This window comes from Cervus canadensis, chromosome 25 (assembly GCF_019320065.1).
Source record: "Cervus canadensis isolate Bull #8, Minnesota chromosome 25, ASM1932006v1, whole genome shotgun sequence".
In the NCBI taxonomy this organism is placed as follows: Eukaryota; Metazoa; Chordata; class Mammalia; order Artiodactyla; family Cervidae; genus Cervus; species Cervus canadensis.
In genome coordinates this window covers 26,522,283-26,541,160 of record NC_057410.1, presented here as the reverse complement: position 1 = coordinate 26,541,160, position 18,878 = coordinate 26,522,283, and the positions used below count along the sequence as shown (strand labels likewise).

Below are 18,878 nucleotides of genomic sequence, written 5' to 3'. Positions count from 1 at the left end.
TTCCTCTGTCCATGGGATTGCCCAGGCAAGAGTGGGTTGCCATTTCCTCCTCCAGGGGATCCTCCCAACCCAGGGCTCGAACCCATACTCCTTTCATCTCCCGCACTGGCAGGTACTGAGTGATCTGGGGCCACTGCATGAAAACTACTCTCACTAAATTCAAAAGTCACCTAGTGGCTAAATACATGACTCCACCCAATCCTCACCATTCTTCAATCTGCAGCAACATTTGATCATTCCCTCTTTTGTCTTTCTGATCCCCTAACTCTCCTGATCTTCCTTCTCCAGCTTTCTCGCTAAACGTCCACTTCTTCCTGGCCGTCTTTCCTCTGTGCATGTTAGTGTACCTAGGGGCCTGCCTGAAATACTTCTCTCTGCTCACCCCAAGCCCCTCTCCTGGGTGAACTCATGTATTCTCATGGCTTCAACTACCATCCTGTTTCAGACAGAGCTGGAAACCTAATCTGGGTTCATATATTCTACTCACTAATCTCCCTTTCTGCGTGGATGAAGTTTTGGAAATTTAAAATACCACAGCAGCACAAGAAAGATTTATAGTGCTTATCACTGGCTGGGCACTGCTCTAATCACTGTATTTTTATGTATTGACTCATTTAGTTCTCATATCAATCCTATGAGATAGCATTTTTATCCACATTTTATAGGGAAGGAAACAGAAAACTAAAACTGGCAAGGGCGGAAGGGGAAAGAATCACCACCTCTAAAGAAAAACTTTTTTTTTTTCAACAATTGTAAGGAAAAGTTAGACGATAATCAAATCAAATTCAGAATTCTGAGCAACTGACTACTCCTGACAATGGTGGTCTTTGGTTGGTAAACATGTAATAATCACTTTAGTCTTGTTTTCAACATGATAATCATCTGCTGCTAAGTCACTTCAGTCGTGTCTGACTCTGTGCGACCCCATCCCTGGGATTCTCCAGGCAAGAACACTGGAGTGGGTTGCCATTTCCTTCTCCAATGCATAAAAGTGAAAAGTGAAAGTGAAGTCGCTCAGTCACGTCCGACTCTTCGCAACGCCATGGACTGCAGCCTACCAGGCTCCTCCGTCCATGGGATTTTCCAGGCAAGAGTACTGGAGTGGGGTGCCATTGCCTTCTCCGATGATAATCATCTAAGTCATATTTATTTCTGTCTTTATGGAATAGGATAATTTAAATTATTAAGATGCTTCAGAAGCTCTTCTTCTCAGCCACAAAGATACACTTCAAGTTGATGACAGAATAATAAATAAATGGAATATGAGATTTTTACTATATTTATCTTATGTATAAAGTTACAATAAATTTAATGTTTGAATACTATCTTGGACATAGGAACTCAAAGAAGCCCTTGAGAGAAAACATTAGGACCTAAGAAAAAAGTGTCATGTGCACACAGGTGGACATAATATGGGTGGCCTATGAATGCCTTCAGCAGTCTAGCTGGCCCATACAATTTGCATAAACTAGGATAAATTACCCAAGAGTCTGACTTAGTTCAACAAATCAAATATTTACCATATGGCTAAATATTTCACTTCCCTGGTTTTCCAACAGTTTTGCAAAAGATTTAATGCAATCAAGAAAAGATGCTGGAAAACCAAACACGGGAAATATTTAGTTTTTTTCCAACCAATACTGACCAGTTAAATCAAAATGAAGGTTGTTTACACTATTCTAAAGAAAAACGCATCCAATGAGCTTACACTTCAGATTAGTTCCTGTGAGTAATACGGCTGGTCAAGGCAGAGCAAAAGGGAATCGACATACAAGCAAGTACAAGGCAACACAGAAGTGGACGCCACCCCACACAGGGAGCAGACACGCTCAGGGGCCCGCTCCAGCTGCCGGCTCTCACGCAAGGCTATTCTAGGCTTGGCACTGCGTCTTCTATACACTTCTGCATAATAAATAGCAGGCAGGCTAATGAAATGGAAGGTTGTCACATACCACCCAACTGTAAAAGGCACATGGAAAATCAGAGTATGCAGATAAATAGGTGAGGGAAACAAAGAAAAAACAAATGTGAGACATGAACCCAGGGCCAGGAAACATCATGGGCCCTTGAGTTCCAGCCCTGGCCAGCTTCCACAGGGGTCCCTGTCCCTTCCTAGAAGAGGTCCTGGACAGAGCTCACACTTCTTTACTCAGTAAAGCTGTCACCATCTAAGGAATCCTGTTGGAATCTTCTCTCTGCAAAGCCCATCTGTTTGCAAACAAGTGTTGACTGAGTGTCTTCTATTCTAGGCCCTGGGCATCCAGCAGGCAGCAAGACAGCAAAGTCTCTGCTCTCAGGAAACTCCCATTTTACTGGAGGAGAACCAGATAATGAATAAATACACAAGCAAGATCATTTTAAATGGCAGCATTAAGTTGAAAATTTTAAACAGGGAAAAAAAAAAAAAGATGAGATGGAGCAAGGCGGCAGGAGTTGCTCATTTAAACTCGGGGGTGAGGGAAGACATCTCTGAGAAGGTCACTTTTGAGCTGAGACAGAAAGGAGGCAAAGCTGTCAGCCAAGCACAGCTCTCTGGGGCAGAGCGTTCCCGGAGAAGAAAAGCAAGGATGAGGCCTGGGGGCAGGAACAGGCATGATGAGTTCAGAGGGAGAGAGTCTCTCCACCCTCAGGTTCCAGTGTTGTTCGAATGAAGTCATCCCTGACTATTCTAAACTATCCACTGACCGGCCCCAGTATTCTCTATTCCTCTTCACAATTTCTCTCCACTGAAATTTTTACCATCTGACAGGCAAGATAAAGTACTTATTAATTTCATCTACTTATTAATTTCTGTCTATTCCTACAGAATGCAAGCTCCTTAGGGCAGGGATTTTTTTTCTCATATTTATTTATTTAGCTGCATCAGGTCTAAGTTGGGGCACGCGGGGATATTTAGTTGCGGCATTCAGGATCTAGCTCCCTGATCAGGGATGGAACCCAGACCCCCTGCCTGGGAGCACAGAGTCTTAGCCACTGGGCCAGCAGGGAAGTCCCAGGGCAAGGACTTTGCTATTTAACCACTGCTGTGATGCCTGTACCCACGTGGCACAAAGTGGGCACTCAATAATAGTAGCTAAATAAATAAAAAGGAAAGAAAGAGAGAACGGGAGGGAGGGAGGAAAGGAGAGAGAGATAGGGAAACAAGATATGAGAGAGAGAGGAAAAGTGGAAGGAGAGAAAGAAGAATCAGCGAGCGTGGCTGAAGCACCCTGGATGGGGGAACCGGAGTGTGAAGGAGTAGACCATGAAACAGATGCTGGAATTTCATTTAAAGGACAGAATCTGTTGAAGGGTTGTAAGGCAGGGAAGAAAGAGCATCTAATTTTAGTTTACAGAGCTGACTATAGCTGCCATGTGGAAAACAGACTAAAGAAAGCAGGGGACACTAGGTGAGGTGCTATGGAAGCTAGAGATGAGGTGACAGGCGAGGCAATGATCATCAGTGACCACAGACAGAGGGAAGCAGATGCAAGGGGAGCACCCAAAATACTTACTGATGGACTAGATATGGACTGTTATATTGAAAAAAAAAAAAAAAGAGAGGAATCAAGAATATGTCAGTTACCAACTAAGTGCTTCTCAGACCCAAATCTCCCCTTCACTGCCTACTCTGTGAAAATTAAGATGAACCCTTTAAATATTTTTCCTATGCCAAACGCCACGATGTTAAGCTTTGTCTGTAGAGGCACTGGAAAGACACTGCATGAGGAACAGACTTTTCTTTCTGCTTCCAATGTGCTCCTTTTGGCAGGATAAATAGAGTATCAAAGATAAATATAGTATTAGTATTTCTGATATCCTATGGAGCCCTGGTTAATTTATTTTAAGAGACTGTGGAGGAAGAAATGGTAACCCACTCCAGTATTCTTGCCTGGGAAATCCCATGGACAGAGGAGCCTGGCGGGCTACAGTCCATGGAGTTGCAAGAGTCAGACATGACTTAGCATCTAGACAGCAACAGGAATCTGTCAGGTTCTGTCTTCTGTAATGTGAGTACTGTAAGAAGTTATATAATAAAAATCATTATTTGTTACTTAAAGAAAGATCTTTTCTACTAAACTTACATATTTTCATAATTATTTCTCTTACATATACAAGGACTGGGACACCTTATTCTGTTTGCTCATCCTTTATTCAAATTTTAATACCATACTGCTTCAAGTGTGATACTAATAATTTTAGAATCTGTTTCAATGCCTGGTAAAGCAAGGACCACCTCACTATTCTGTGTCTAAATTTTCTTGGCTACTGTAAAAACATTTATTCTTCCATGTGAACACAGACTGTTTTACCTAACTGCCTACCTTCAGAAGAACTCTCCATTGGAGTTGTAATTAATTTCCATTAAATTTACATATATTTAGTCTTCCCATCCAGGAACATGGTATGCATTTCCACTTCTTTCAGATCATCCTTAACACTTAACAATTTTCTTCACACAGACCCTGTACCTTTCTTGTGATACTTTCCATGAAGTATTTTATAATTTTTTAACACCATTATAAAAGAAGTATTCTTCTCATTAAGGCAGGTCATTGCCATGCTTCCCCTGCCAACATTCTAAAGATACCAAAGAATGCTTTGAGTTCCCTCTCGCCCCCATACCACCCTGTCCCTTGATGTCTGAGTTTTGCTGGAATCATTTAGAATATTTCATTCAGACAACAAGGTTTTCTCTTTCGGTATGTCTCTTTAATTTCAAAGATCCTTACTTACCATTTATATTACACATTTCTTGTTACTCTCAATGTATATAATTATATATATATACATATATGTAGTATGTAACTTACAGTAACAATAGCACATTGGTATAGCACATGATATATATACATATTTCAAAGTCCGTTGTCCATCATTGTTTCGAGGAAAGGAAATAATTATGTTTGATTAGAGTATATTGCTCAGATTCAAGTCTATGAGTGATATAATGTCAATTCTTGCACACCCACATAGAGCTTTCTTTTCCTGAAAGGTGAACAGTATCTAGACTGCAAGTAAGATTTTGTGTAGAACTTTTCTCTAACTAGCTTGCTTCTTACACCATCACTATAGTGTTGCAAATGAGAACAGTCGATTTTATTGTAGTTTCAACTTTTTTTTGTATCTTTATCCTCTTTTGAGTTTGTAGAATTTTTTTCCCCGTCATCACTGAATTCAGGAATGTTATCAGAATATACCTAGATTTGTGCCTTTTCTCATCCATCTTGCCTGGAAGACAGTGAACTCATTCAATCTGTGATCTTTTTCAATCTGCAATCTTTTTTGTCTCAGGGAATTTTTCTTCTACTAGTTATCTCCCCTAAAATTCTTACTATCTGCATTTTTGGCTTCCTGGATCTATCCTTCAAGTCCTCCCACTTTCATGAGTTTCCATTCCAATTCTTAGTATTTTTGCTCTAAGCTTTGAAATTGTTATTTCACTTGAACCAAGTTTTAAAAAGAGGGCAGCAGTGATGTGCTCAAGCTACCACTTTCCCAAAATGATTTCAAAAGGAGTTGTTTAAAGGCTATCTTACCACTCAAATGTTAAAAAAAAAAAAAAAAGAAAGTTTCTAAGTGCTCACTCAAAAGACAATTACTTTAAATTAATACTTCTAAGAGAAGCTACTAGATTGAAAGCTCCTTGAAAGCAGGGAACCTGCCTTTCATGCATCTCTCACTAGATCTTGTAAACAAATGTGCTCATTACATCTTTATTGATATAATATGTTCAGCAACTTACAAGTTCCAAAAGGTAGAAAACCTTGTCATTACACTCACAAAATCTGAAGTCTAACTGCAGGGGGTTCCCTGGTGGCTCCTTGGTAAAGAATCTGCCTGCCAATGCAGGAGACTGGGTTCAATTCCTGATACTGGAAGATTCCACACGCCTCAGAGCAACTAAGGCCATGAGCCACAACCACTGAGCCTGTGCTCTAGAGCCCAGGAGCCGCAACTTCTGACGCGTGTGCACCCGAGAGCCCGGCTGCACCAGAGAAGCCACCGAAATGAGAACCCCACGCACTGCACATGGCGAGAGAGCAGCCCCTGCTAGCCGCAACGAGAGAAAAGCTGGCACAGCAAAAAGACAGTAACAATAATTAATCAATTAAGAAAAAATAAAGTCTAACTGCAGAGGCAAAAACAACATAAACAAAACAAATAAAGCTGTCAGTTAAGTGTTAAACTGTTACTGAATACAATAGCCTAAAACAGAAGAAATTAATATGGACTAAAGTAGTCAGTCAGTTTCATGATGAAAAGGCCATCTAATCAGGCCCTGAAACCACAGGTAAATTTCAGGAGGAGAAAAGGCAGCCCTGACAAAGAAAATAATCACTGCAAAAGTACAGAGATAGGAATGAGCTGTTTGAGGAAAAGGGTGAGCAAACAAGTCTAACTGTAATAGAAGAGTCTGTCAGATACTTATAAGGAAATAAGAACAGATAGGGAGGTTGAGGACAGAGTCTAGATTCATTCACTGGCGGAATAGGTACTAAAAAACACTTATGCTGAAGGATGCCGTGAGCTGTCCTCAAGCACCTTACCAAGGGAGACGACAGTATTTATGCAAATGATCATACAGTAACTTTAAGATCATCTGAAAAATAGCTATAATATACGAGTAACATTAGAAGTTAAAGAGTTCAGAGAACCAACAAATGAGGAAGCTGTCTTTTTTTTAAACAGGAAGTTCTCTTCTAGGACTTCCCTTGGTCTCCTTGAAGAAAACAGTAAGCAAAGAACCACAGGAGGAAAACTCACCAGTGGTTTTGCTACATGTTCAATTTAAAAATGAAAGTTTTTCCAAACCAGAAAGGAAGCCCAATAAAGTAAGAATGACAACTCTTTACAGTTTTAAGACAAGAAAGAAAACTCTGTATGGTGATAGATGTTAATGAGATTTACTAAGGTGATCATTTCCTAACATACAGAAATAGCAAATCATTATGTCATACTCCAGAAATTAATAAATATAATGTTGTATGTCAATTACACCTCAATTTTAAAAAAAAGTCACAGATCAACTAAACAAGAAACTATCAGAAGTTTCTCCTAACGATTCCTGACAAGAATGGCCAACACCATAATGCATTCATGCCTGACCCAAGTTAAAACCCACAAGGTTCCAGCCTATGAATAAACTGAGACAACATAACCCAAGGTCCTTAAGAAGAAAGAAATAAAGAAAGAAAATCCTACAGCCACTTTAATTTATCCCTAAAAGCAAGAATCCTCTAAAAAAAGGGATATTAGAGCACTATTCCTTCATAAAAACAGAAAACTCCCAAAAAATCAATTAAAAGTATATGTCATCTACAGAAATACCTACATTAGTTTAAACATTAATTTTTAATTAAACATAAATAGCCTAAGGAAAAAAATAAAACAAAACTAAAAATTCTTTCTGAAGCAGAACAGAACAATACTCAACCTGAAGCTCAGAAAAAAACAAGTCCAGGACACAAGGACCTTTCAAAGACGTCCTGTGGGCTTTCATTTAGGGTTGACCTGTATAGCATTCCAAATATTTTCTTTCTGGATTTCCCCTTTTCAGCTTTTCATCATCCCCATCTCAATTCAAGGAAGAAAAATTAATTTCATATCAAAATATAAGTACATAAAATTATCTCTTACTTTACAGATACACAATCTTAAAGGGATTTTACCCAATATCTTTAGTTCTTTTAAGAAATAAGGCAGTCACACCTTGCCAGAAGTTAGGCTGATGGAACTTCTCCAAACACATTTTAGAGTGCTAACTCCCCAGGGTTCTGGCAAAGCAAGGTCAAGAATAACCTCACTCCTATTCCTATCTATTTCTCCTAGAATAGGATGGAACATTTCCATTCTTTTCTCTCCAGGGAGCCCTACTCCCAAACACCAAAGACAGAAACTGTATCCTAAGAAAAGGGGGCCCAAGAGTTAAGATGGAAGAGAACTCTGCTGAAATTACTTGAAACAACGTGATTCAGGGAGATGGAACCAGTATGGAAATACCATGGGTTTTGGAGCCAAGCCGACCTGGGTTCCAACCCCAGCACACTGTACTTTCAGACTTCACGTTCCTTAACAAGTCTCTACAGAATGGAAACAACACACTATCTTTAGGAGTTGTTAGGATTAGAAGCACACTGCAAAGACTTGTCCAAGGTCACATAGTAAGCAGGGGAGACAGGACTTGAACCCAGCTGTGTTCTCTCTCCTTTGCCACTCACATCAGATGTTTCTGCTGCTGGCAGGGAGAAGGGGAAAGACCAGGTCATGTGTAACGGGCGGCTCTGGCACACCCTGCATGCCTCTCAAGCTTCAGGTGCTTCTTGCTAGCTCAGTTCCCTCATCATCATGATAATAGGAGCGATTTATTCAGCACCTACTTACCTGGCTGGGCAGGGTATACAGTTTATAAACCCTGTTACATAATAAGCACTCAGTAATTGATGGTTACTTATACAGAGACCTTAACTTCTTAAGAGAGCTTACGAAAGGCTGGCGTCTTACAGGAAATTGAGTGGAGAAGTCAACCAGGCAGGAAAAGGGAAGAATATGTCAGAGTGGGCGCTTCTCAGAGAAAGGTGACGCGTACAACACAACGACGTGCGTGCTCACTCAGTCATCTCTGACTCTTTGTGACCCCACAGATTGCAGCCCTCCAGTCTCCTCTGTCCATGGAATTTTCCAGGCAAGAATACTGGAGTAGGTTGCCATTTCCTACTCCAGGGAATCTTCCTGCCCCAGGGATCAAACCCATATCTCCTAGTGGATTCTTTATCACTAAGTCACCTGAGAAGCCCCCTACAATACAATGGCATGGAAGTGAAAAAGTACCATGCATTCAGGGAAGGCCAAGTCATTCGGCATGGCTAGAGACAAGAGCAAAACTGTGGAAGGCAGAGGAAGGAGGGTTAAAAAGGTCTTGATACACAAAAGATGCCTGGATTTTATCCTGTGGATAGAGGAAGCCAATAAAAAATTTTCAGGCAAAAGGACACAATGAGATCTGTGTTTCAAGATGATCGTTGTATCTCAGAATAGAGAAGGATGAATAGGCGGGAAAAGAAACTGAAGGCAGGCAGACAAGTTAGGAGAGTACTGCAACAGTCTCAGCAAAAGATGGTAAGAGCCTAAACAGAGGCAGAAACAATGTTAATGGAGGGCAGGAAGCAGAATCGACAGGACTTACTGACTCATTAGAAGTTAAGGATGACCCCCAAGTATTTGTGGAGCAGCCTGAAACAAGGAGTACAGTTTAGGATCTACTAAGTTACAGCTGTCTAGGGGGAATCAATGGGAATCAAGGCAGCAGATGGGAGTCAGGACTAAAGATATGGACTAGAAAGCCATCTCCCAGCCAAGAGAGCTGAAGCCCTGGGCATAGGTGCAATTACTCAGCAAGTGTATGTGAAGTGAGATGAAGGCTAATGACTGACACAGGAACACCCACACTGGGAGAAAGAAAAAGAAGCCCGAGAGAGAGCTGAAGGAGGAACATTTAGGGAGATGGAAGGACATGACACCATAAAAGCTAAGGAAGAAGGAAGTTTCATATAAAGATAGTGGAGCATGGTATCCAATGCTGCAGAGAAAGATGCTGTATACTGTGGGTCCTTTTCAGTCTGAAATCAGAAGTCACTAGGGGCCTTGGAAACAGTTGTTTCGGAGGCTTGATGAGGAAAAAGCAATGGACTGAAGAGTGAGCAAAAGTAAGAAATAAAGGATCTATGAGAGGGGGAGAACACCAGCACGCAAGGGCAAACAGGTTCCAACCAAGGACTGTGGGAAGATACTTTTCTTAAGATGAGAGAAACTTTAGTACTTTCATAGGCTGAAGCGAAGGAGCCAGGAGTCAAGTGTTAAGTGAGAGGCTAAAGATGAGAGGGAAAGACAGACAGAAGACTGCAAATGAATAGAGTAATCAATAAAGTAAGATCCCAAGATCCCAGAAGAGAAGGGATGGGACTAAGAGCACAGTCAGAGGGATAAGCTGCAGAACCGGAGGGTGACAGCTCTTCCTCTGAGAAAAGAAGGAAACGTGGGAACTGAAAGAGATAAGTTTGTGAGTGCTGAAGAGAGAGGCTCAGGGAGTCTGGCCCTCTTACCAACTAGTAATAATGAAAACTAGTCATACAGATTTGGTTCTTTTTTTTTAAAGCACAGTGGGAAGGAGGGGCTAAGTTAGCAGCCATTCTCCTTTCCTGCCTTCTTTCCGCCCCCCCCCCATATTATTTATTTATTTATTTATTAGCTGTGCTGGGTCTTCAATGCTATGTGCGGGCTTTCTCTAGTTGCGGCAAGCGGGGCCTACTCTCTCATTGCGGTGCAGAGGTCTCACTGTCATGGCTTCTCATTGCGGAGCATGGGCTCTACTCACATGGACTTAGTTGCCCCACGGCATGTGGGATCTTAGTTTCCCAGACAAGAGATCAAACCCATGTGCCCTGAGTTAACAGGCAGATTCTTAACCACTGGACCTCCAGGGAAGTCCACAGATTTGGTTCTCAACTTTGCTTCACAGTCCTCTTTAAGAAACTGATGGAACCTGGAGACTCTGCGCCCTAAAAAAGCATATAAGCACACCCAAAATTCTACACACGACTTCAGCATTTCCAGGTCCACTAAAGCCAACCCACGTGTCCAAAGATCCTGTCAGCTGTGATGCTATAGAATTCCAAAGAAACGGCCTTTCAGAAGATATTCTGTTCACAGAAGAGCATCCACAAGGGAAGGTGACTTATTCACTATAAACACAAGTATATGAGGAACTTCCCTGGCGGTCCAGTGGCTAAGACTCCGTGCTGTCAAAGCAGGAGGCCTGGGTTCGACCCCTGGTCAGGGAACTAGATCAAACTCAACTACGAGTTTGCATGCCACAACCAAAGAAGCTGTATGCCACAATTAAGACCCAGTGCAGCCAAATTAATATTAAAAAAAAAAAAAACCCACAAACACATGACAAACTTTTACTTAAACATCTATGACATAGTTACCAAGAAAGATGGACTATTTGATGTGCATAAAAGCACTCAGTTAGACTCTAGGCATAAAGGATACAGAAGACCATCCCTGCTTTCGCAAATCTCAGAATTTAAAGACAATGAGTTACAGAGCCTTGGATTTACCAATGGTTTTAGATCAAAGTAGTGTTTTTAGAAGATAAAAAAAAAAAAAAGATCCATCTAGAGCTGACTCTTAGGTCTAAAGACAAAGGACTGAGCAAGGCTGGAGATAAACGCAACTCAAAGGAAAAGTGGATGCAAGGAAAGTTTTGAAGGAGGAATTCAAAGGATTTGTTCACTAAGGACAAATGGAGGAATAAGAAGAGTCAAAAGGCAAGTGAAGGCTGAGTATCCACATGTGCCTTTTCACAGCTTGGAGACGCTTGAATCTAAGAAACCATGCTTAAATGTCAGAGCCATTTGCCGGAACCTACAGGCTTGGAAACGCACACATGCCAGATGCCTGTGTGAAACAAACCAGCTACTCTTTTCTGCTCTAGTCAACTGCTTGCCGTGACCCAACACGTGTTGAACAAGGGTAGAGGGTGCCGACAGGAGCAACTGATGGAGGAGTCAAGTCTTACTTACAGAAAAGAATTGCACAAATTGGTTCCATTCATCACTTCAAACATAACCGTATTCTGCTAAGTAACAGAAGATATTAAAAACAGCCAAGTCACTTACGCATCTCTTCACTATCAGAAACAATAAAGATTACACATATGCAGCACTAACTGCATGCACACACCACGCTCAGCTGTTTTCCTAGAATCTCTTTTTAAACCACCTTACAACTCTAATCAGGTTAAGTTGCCGTTCCTATTTTTAAGAATGTAAGAAACTAAAACAAGGGAGGTTAGGCAGTCCGTCCAAGGTCAGAGAGCTGAGTGACAGCCAGGACTTGGATGCCAGCCCACCAGATGCCGAAGCCCACACTCCTCAAATGATCATACAACCCTGCCTCGTGCCAAGAGCAAATCCCCAAGACAGAGACTTTATGTTTCAATTCACATCTAAATGAGGTGAGCAAAAATTTACTGCACTCATAAGAAAGAAACTGGTCAGCAGTTGTTTAAAGGCCTTAAAGAATGACCTCTGCAAGAGTTTACACTGAGGTGAAATGAAAAACAACTTATATAATTTAAAAAACCTATGACTGGCAAAAATGTAAATGATGTAAGGTTTGGAGCAAGAGAGCTCACAGTGGTCAGGGGCAGGTTTAGAAAAAAGGTAGAACTTCATCTAATTCTTAAGGAACTGAGAAATGGTGCAGAGGAGCAGGAAGGAGTGTTTCAAAGAGCATTCCTGATTAATCATGAGAACCATGAAGGACTGTAATCATTACGATACAAACATGTGAAGGCCCTTTTTAGCCAATCATCTGAACTTTCAACCCTGAGGCGCTAATCCACACAGAGGCCAGGAAAGAAAGCTGCCATCAAGCACTGGGCTAAGAGGGAAGGATTAGAGATTTCTCTTGATCAAAAATTCCCCTCAATGTTATGGGACTGTCAAACAACGAGATAAATTTTTCAAAATGTCAGTACATAGAACTAGAATGTCTAAACAAGCGCCATCCTTTACAGTAAAGTGAATCATCCTTCCAATGAGTTTGTCTGTCACTACTTTCTGGAACTCCCCTCAAACCAGTTTACCACCATTCTAGTTTTTTGACAGTCACAAATAAAACCTATTTACAATCACTCTAATTTTTTTCATTCACAGCTAGTTTGGACTCCAAGAGAACATCCACCCGCTTTTCTCTACTTGACACCGAGTGACCTACAAAATGAAATTCCACCCTCAAAGAATTAAAAACTGCCACCATAAGGGTTTGCAGAGCTATGTGTCACAGGCTCTGATGAGCAATTCCTAAAGATGAGTTCCAACGTAAGCTGAGTACAGCCCACCAAAAAAAAAAAAGATACGCAAGTTCCTGAGAATAAACCCCTTGGCTAATGCCCGGTTTGGGTTATTCAAAAACCCACAAACCTGCCTTCCTTAGTACTTCTAACACTAGAAGAGACACTGCTTAGATGTCACTTTCTGATAAAGGGGTTTCTTATAAATTCATGACTATGCTACATATTTGAGGAGGAGTGGCCACACTTTTCCATGATAAGTAAAGCAAGAAGGATTCACCAGTTCTCTGGTAGCTTAATTCTAAACTCCCAGCTTGGAGACTGCAGGGCAATCTCAATTCAGCATCTTTCCCCTTTCCTCTTCAAGTCCTCTGCCCAACTCCTACGGGGGTGCACTTCAACTCCTAGGAAGCGGGCGCGTCTTAACCCTCCACCTTCAAGGCCGACCTGTGCCCCGCTTTGAGGACCCTGAGTTATGTGATGAAATAGACAGGAGAAAGGGAGGATGCGTCCGGGTCTGTTGTGTGTGTGCTGAGAGAAGTGTTCAAACAAGCAAAGGGAGGATCCCTTCCTGCAAGTGTTATTTTATCTTAAATACCTTTCCAGTTGTCACCCTGGGACTGTTCTCAGGCAGAAAGGCTCCCACCCCCACCCCTCCTCGAGATACCACAGCCAGCCTTCACGCTCAGGACTGAGCTTCACCAAGCTAATCACAGCCCCCTCTACCAGCGTCCAGTTCTGTACTTCTGGTTCTGTGCTGTTTCTTTTTCACAGCGATAAAGCAGACAGTTTCCTCTTTTCTTAGAAGGCAGTCTCTGTACAAACTCTTATGTACCCTTTGGTCTCATGAACTGTTTTGTTGGCATTTTTAAGTAATTTCCCTTTCGGACTCAGAGCTCTTTGAAAGCTAACACAGTACCCTGCTAACCTCTGTGTCCTGAGCACACGGTAAGCAGAAAATAAATGTCTGCTCAATCAAATAAGTGAATGATAGATTTTTAAAGAGATTTCAGAAAGACAATAAGACTCTTTAGAATTATGGCATACAACTTTTTTAATAAAAGTTATTATTTTTTTATTTATTTGGCTGCACAAATTTATTTAGCTGTTTTTTTTTTTAGCTGTAGTACATAGGATCTAGTTCCCTGCTCTAGGATCGATCCTGGGTCCCTGCACGGGAAGCCTGGAGTTCTAGCCACTGGACCACCAGGGAAGTCCCGGCGTACAACTGTTTTGTAGCATTTGCCTAGAGTAAAAATTAGACTTAATAGCTTGTGCAATAACTATTCAGATATTTAAGTCATACAATGATAGCAGATGCCATAATAATATGGCAGCTTAAGCTATTGGCACTAATTAGTGAGCAGCTAATACTCACTGATGAAACACTTAACCTTTCTGAGTCTTGGTTTTCCCTTCTGTTAAATAAAAAAAAAGAAAAGTGAGGCTCAAATGACATAACATATCAAATCATAACACAAATACAACATATTATCAGACAAATTTAAACAAATTCCCATCATTAGTGTTATTTTATGTGCATACATTTGGCTAAAACATATGATTTAAGTTCAGAAAACAGAGCTCATTGCCAAATATATAAAAAATATAACAGTACATGTAGGTCATGAAAAAATTTCAGTTATGAGAATACTTATAGAAACCTTCTACCTATTCAATTAGTCTACAGAAAAGCTTGTGACTAGGTGTCAGTTCAATTTTCAGTGATTCTCCGGACAGTGCTGGCCTGTTCTTTCTGCTGCGAAAGCAGGCAGCTTGCAGTACCAAGCCCAGTGACCTGCCCGCACGGAGCAGCAGCCCAGCACTGGCTCTGCAACGCGCTCTGCGGCAAACGGCCCAGAGAGGCACAACCTGCGTGCCGGCGCAGGGCTGGCTCATCTGCGACCCAGGCCTGCAGCTGAAAACACAAGTGAGCACAAAGAAAATTCTTTAACGGCATACAGCTCAGGCAACCGCTATAATTAGGACCCACTACAGCCTGAACCGAGAAAAATGAATAAAATCGAGGAATGAGAGCACCAAAGCCAACCACACACACTAAACACATAGTTAAAAGTAGCTCTCTTTTTCCCGAAAGAAAAAGAGTACTTTTTTGCCAGAGCAGTAACTGTGGAGAAAATGTAAAACAAACAAAGGTCCCTTCAAAATATGCTAACAGACATCACAAATAACACTGTGCTATAGATTTGGGGGTGGTGGTTTCAACTTCACTTGAATTCCTAAAAATGTCTACCTACTTCTCCAGTCAACCATTCTCTGTACTTTAAGCAAGAGAGACAAACAGATGGTCAAGATGCTGACACTGCAGGCCTGAGGTTTTCCAACTGTATTTTTTCCAGTTTTCCATCGCTAAAAGAGATGAAATACCGGATAATGTAGTACAAATCTTTAAGAAACCATTTCAAATCTCAGTCACATGCCAAACCAAAACAATCCTGCAACAGGAAACAAACCATGCACTTGTCCTGAAAAATGCTGAAGCCTTAGCCTTACAGTCTGTAGGAGCTTCACACCTTCTTCAAGGAGAGAAAGGTGAGCTAGCCAGTATGAGTCCTAGAAACAGTTCCTTGGAATCATCTCTAGAAACAACCAGAGAAGTAAACAGTAATCAGCTGGAAGCAGATATACCAAGAATAAGGAGCTTCCAGGATTTCCCTCTCCATGTAAAAGCAATTAACTCCTATTTTTAATCTCTCTGACGCAAACATCCAGCCAAACTTCTCTCCTTCTAGCTAATCAAAGATAGCTGATGTGTTACTCTAACTTGCTTTAAAAGTCCAATTTGAATGAAAGTCATCATGGATTGAATGACAATGCTTTAGTCTAGAAGAATGGGGTATTTTGAGAGGTAGAATCAAGACAGCAATGCCCTGAACATTTCACAGAAACAGACTCATCCACCACAACTGATACTAGGGACTGGCCAAAGAGTAACTTCCCAACTGATTAACTGAAAAATAATATGTTGCTAATTGAGTGCAAGTGAAAAGGGCACCTCCCTATACATTGGGAAACCCTAACAGGGTTATTAAAGATAATTATTTCCCTCCATGCCCAAGTGACTTTATAACACTCAAATCTACTTCTGGTTTTTTACTGTAAAGGATGGGGGGAGGGGTGTGTAGAGAGAATGCCCTGATAAGTAAACAAAAAGTCAAAACTCTCCTGGGAACTTGTCACATTCTTCTTTTCCAATCAGCAATTTTTAATCCACTTGAAAAATGCTAGTGGAGAGAGAGGGCCTTTGGCAAAGAACTCAAGAAGAATATGCAACTCTGGGGGCACCACCACAGTACTGACATCAAGCTTGGAGAAAATGCTGCTTTTGTCTCAGAGGCAGCCTGTGACAAAAACAGGAACTTTATGGAGAACTGATCACAACTGCACAAGAAGCCTGATCACATGCCCACAACAGAGCAACGTTTCTCTCATTGTTGTCCAGGGACTTCTCGAATAATAGTGGCTCGATTTATTTCATTCTTTTAATTCTCAAAACCAATCCAAGCGTCCTTGTAACAATCCATTGTCAAAAGAAAGACCGTGCCGGCCAGGATTTGCATGTAACCGGTAGCCACCTCTCTCCTTTCCTCTTCTACGATTCCAAAAGGTGATCAGATGCGGAAAATTCAGCCCGAATACAGGCACCGAGGGGGGGGAACCCTTTTGACAAAGGTGGTCTAAAAGCCGCCCCTTGTGCCTCTCTCTGGGTTAATACCACTGCTTCTGGCCTCCTTAGGACCCTCAATGGCCCACCCCGCTTCTATCTCACTCCTGTCACTGGGGAGGCATCTCGCATTGTTAAACAAGGAAGAAGAAATGCTGGCGGATTTCCCCTGTGTCTCTCTCTTTTTCTGAAGGGGGGAAGGGGAGCTGAAACAGGCTTGGGGCCCTCCCCTGGAAGAGAGCACAGGAGCAAGCTGTCAGCCACCCCGCGGGCGGCCTCACCCCCACCCCGCCCCACCGTGCCCCGGCGCCCGGGCAGAAGCCCGAAGCGGGAGGACACAGCTTTGTCTGGGGTTTCGGGGGGCCGGGAGCGCAGAAGCAGTCCGAGCCTGAGGAAGACCTCTCCCCCCAGCCCCGGCTCCCTCCCTCCCAGAGAACACAATGAACCACAGGGAAAGCCACTTTCCGGGGTAGAAGAGGAGGAGAGCGACCCTTCACGTGAAGCCCAGGCCAGATTTCCGGCACGCTCCTCCCCTCTGCCCGCACGGCCACCAGGGCGCGCGGTGGGGACCTGGTCTCCCCTCGCCGCGATCCGCAGCGGCGCCCGGGCGCCCGCTCCCTTGCCCGGCTCCTACCCTCCGAGAGCTCCAGCTCCAGCTCCGCCAGCTGCGCCCGCACTTCGGGCGGCAACGCCGCCACCGCAGCCGGCGAGGGCTCCAGGCCTCGCTCCGCCATCCCGGCTTTACCAGCCACACTCCGGAAGACAAACGAGGGGGCCGAAGGAGGGACGGACTGACGCGGCCCACACCCCTGCTACAGGATCCGGCTCCGGCCGCCGAGCGCCGCCAGCGCCGCCGCTGCCGCCGCCGCCATGAGCAAGGGTCACGTGAGCCCGGCGGCCCCGCCCCCGGACCCAGGACGCACCGCCTCCACAGGCGAGTCAAGCTGCGGACTCCCGGGCCGATGGCGCCCTCTACTGGGAGATTCCTGAAACTACGAGTCCAAGCCCGCTGCCACGATTTCTCTCGAGCGAAATGGGCTCACTGGGTTGCTGTGAACCCGGACGTTTACCTTTTATGAACTCGCAAGGAAGGAGTTTTCAGGGGCCCCAGGCCTTGCTTTTTCCAGTTCTCTGCACTTAATAGTGTGCTTTTGTCCCTTGCTTCGTTTCCCGGACTATTTGACACCACCCATTCATAATGACTTGAACTCAGGCAGTTCTTTTCACTGGGGCTTCCTGTGGTAAATGGGTCACATTTACCAGGAGCTCTTTGTTTCTAAGGGGCTTCCCAGGTGGCGCTAATTGGTAAAGAACCCGCCTGCCAAAGGAAGACATATAAGAGACTCAGGTTCCAATCCCTGGGTCCAAAAGATCCCCTGGAGGAGGGCATGGCAACCCACTCCAATATTCTTGCCTGGAGAATCCCATGGACAGTAGAGCCTGGCAAGCTATGTTTCTGTTTCAGTTCTAGCATTTAAGACAGAAGGAGGAGAATCTGCGTCCTCCCGCCTAGACTTCTGACCTCTTCCCAGAAGGAGAACTTCATCTTCTTTATCTTTTTATCATCCTGGATGTATCATTAATAGGTGTTCCAAAAGTATTAGTATTTTAATTCAACTTAAAGATCCAGACCTGTATGTATTTTTTACTACTTATGTGTTTATTTTTAAATTTTTGGTTGCTCTTTCTTGCTGTGTGCTGGCTTTCTCTAGCTGGATGAGATGGGGCTACTCTTCATTGCCTTGCACAGGCTTCTCTTTGAAATGGCTTCTCTTGTTGTGGAGCGCAGGCTCTAGGCACTTGGGCTTCAGTAGTTGCAGCAGGTGGGCCTCAGTAGTTGTGGCCCGTGGGCTTTAGTTGCCCGTGGAAGGTAAAAATCTTCCCAGACCAGGGTTTGAACCCATGCTCCCTGCATTGGCAGGCGGATTTGAGTTCACTGTACCACAAGGGAAGTCCAGACCTGTGTGTATTTTTACCACAAACTACTGGGACAGTTGCCTTAAATTGCCATTCTTTAATAGTATTGTCTCTTTTATGTAAATGCCAAATCTCCCCATACAGTTTGATAGAATTCCAGTATTTTTCTTCCCCTCCCATGCTGATCCAAAATTGGTACTTTGAGAGTTAAGGCCTCAGCATCTATTTAGTAGTTCATGGGCTGGAAGGGGGGAAAATTTTTTTTTAGGCTGAGAAAAGAATTTCAGCTTGAAAAAAGGAGTGTAACATCATGCCAGATTGGGTAGTAGAGTTTGAAATTTCCTTTTAACTGCAACAATGTAAGAAGAATCTGTGGGAATGTAAGTATGTCTGTCCTCTGGTTTACAATGAGGACTGCTGCAGCTTTTTTTTTTT

General features: G+C 43.0%; 1 protein-coding gene across 2 annotated transcripts in view; it reads right to left on the bottom strand.

Moving 5' to 3' along the window:
* DIP2B (disco interacting protein 2 homolog B) overlaps positions 1 to 17,413 on the bottom strand; it is a 223,929-nt gene extending 206,516 nt beyond the window's left edge. The window contains exon 1 of one of the 2 annotated variants that reach the window (XM_043447299.1): positions 17,161 to 17,413. In XM_043447299.1, the coding sequence (XP_043303234.1) occupies positions 17,161 to 17,260 (100 nt within the window). In that variant the 5' untranslated portion in view covers positions 17,261 to 17,413. The remainder of the gene's footprint in view (positions 1 to 17,160) is intronic. The other variant, XM_043447298.1, reaches the window with a different exon arrangement.
* Between the last annotated feature and the right edge of the window lie 1,465 nt (positions 17,414 to 18,878).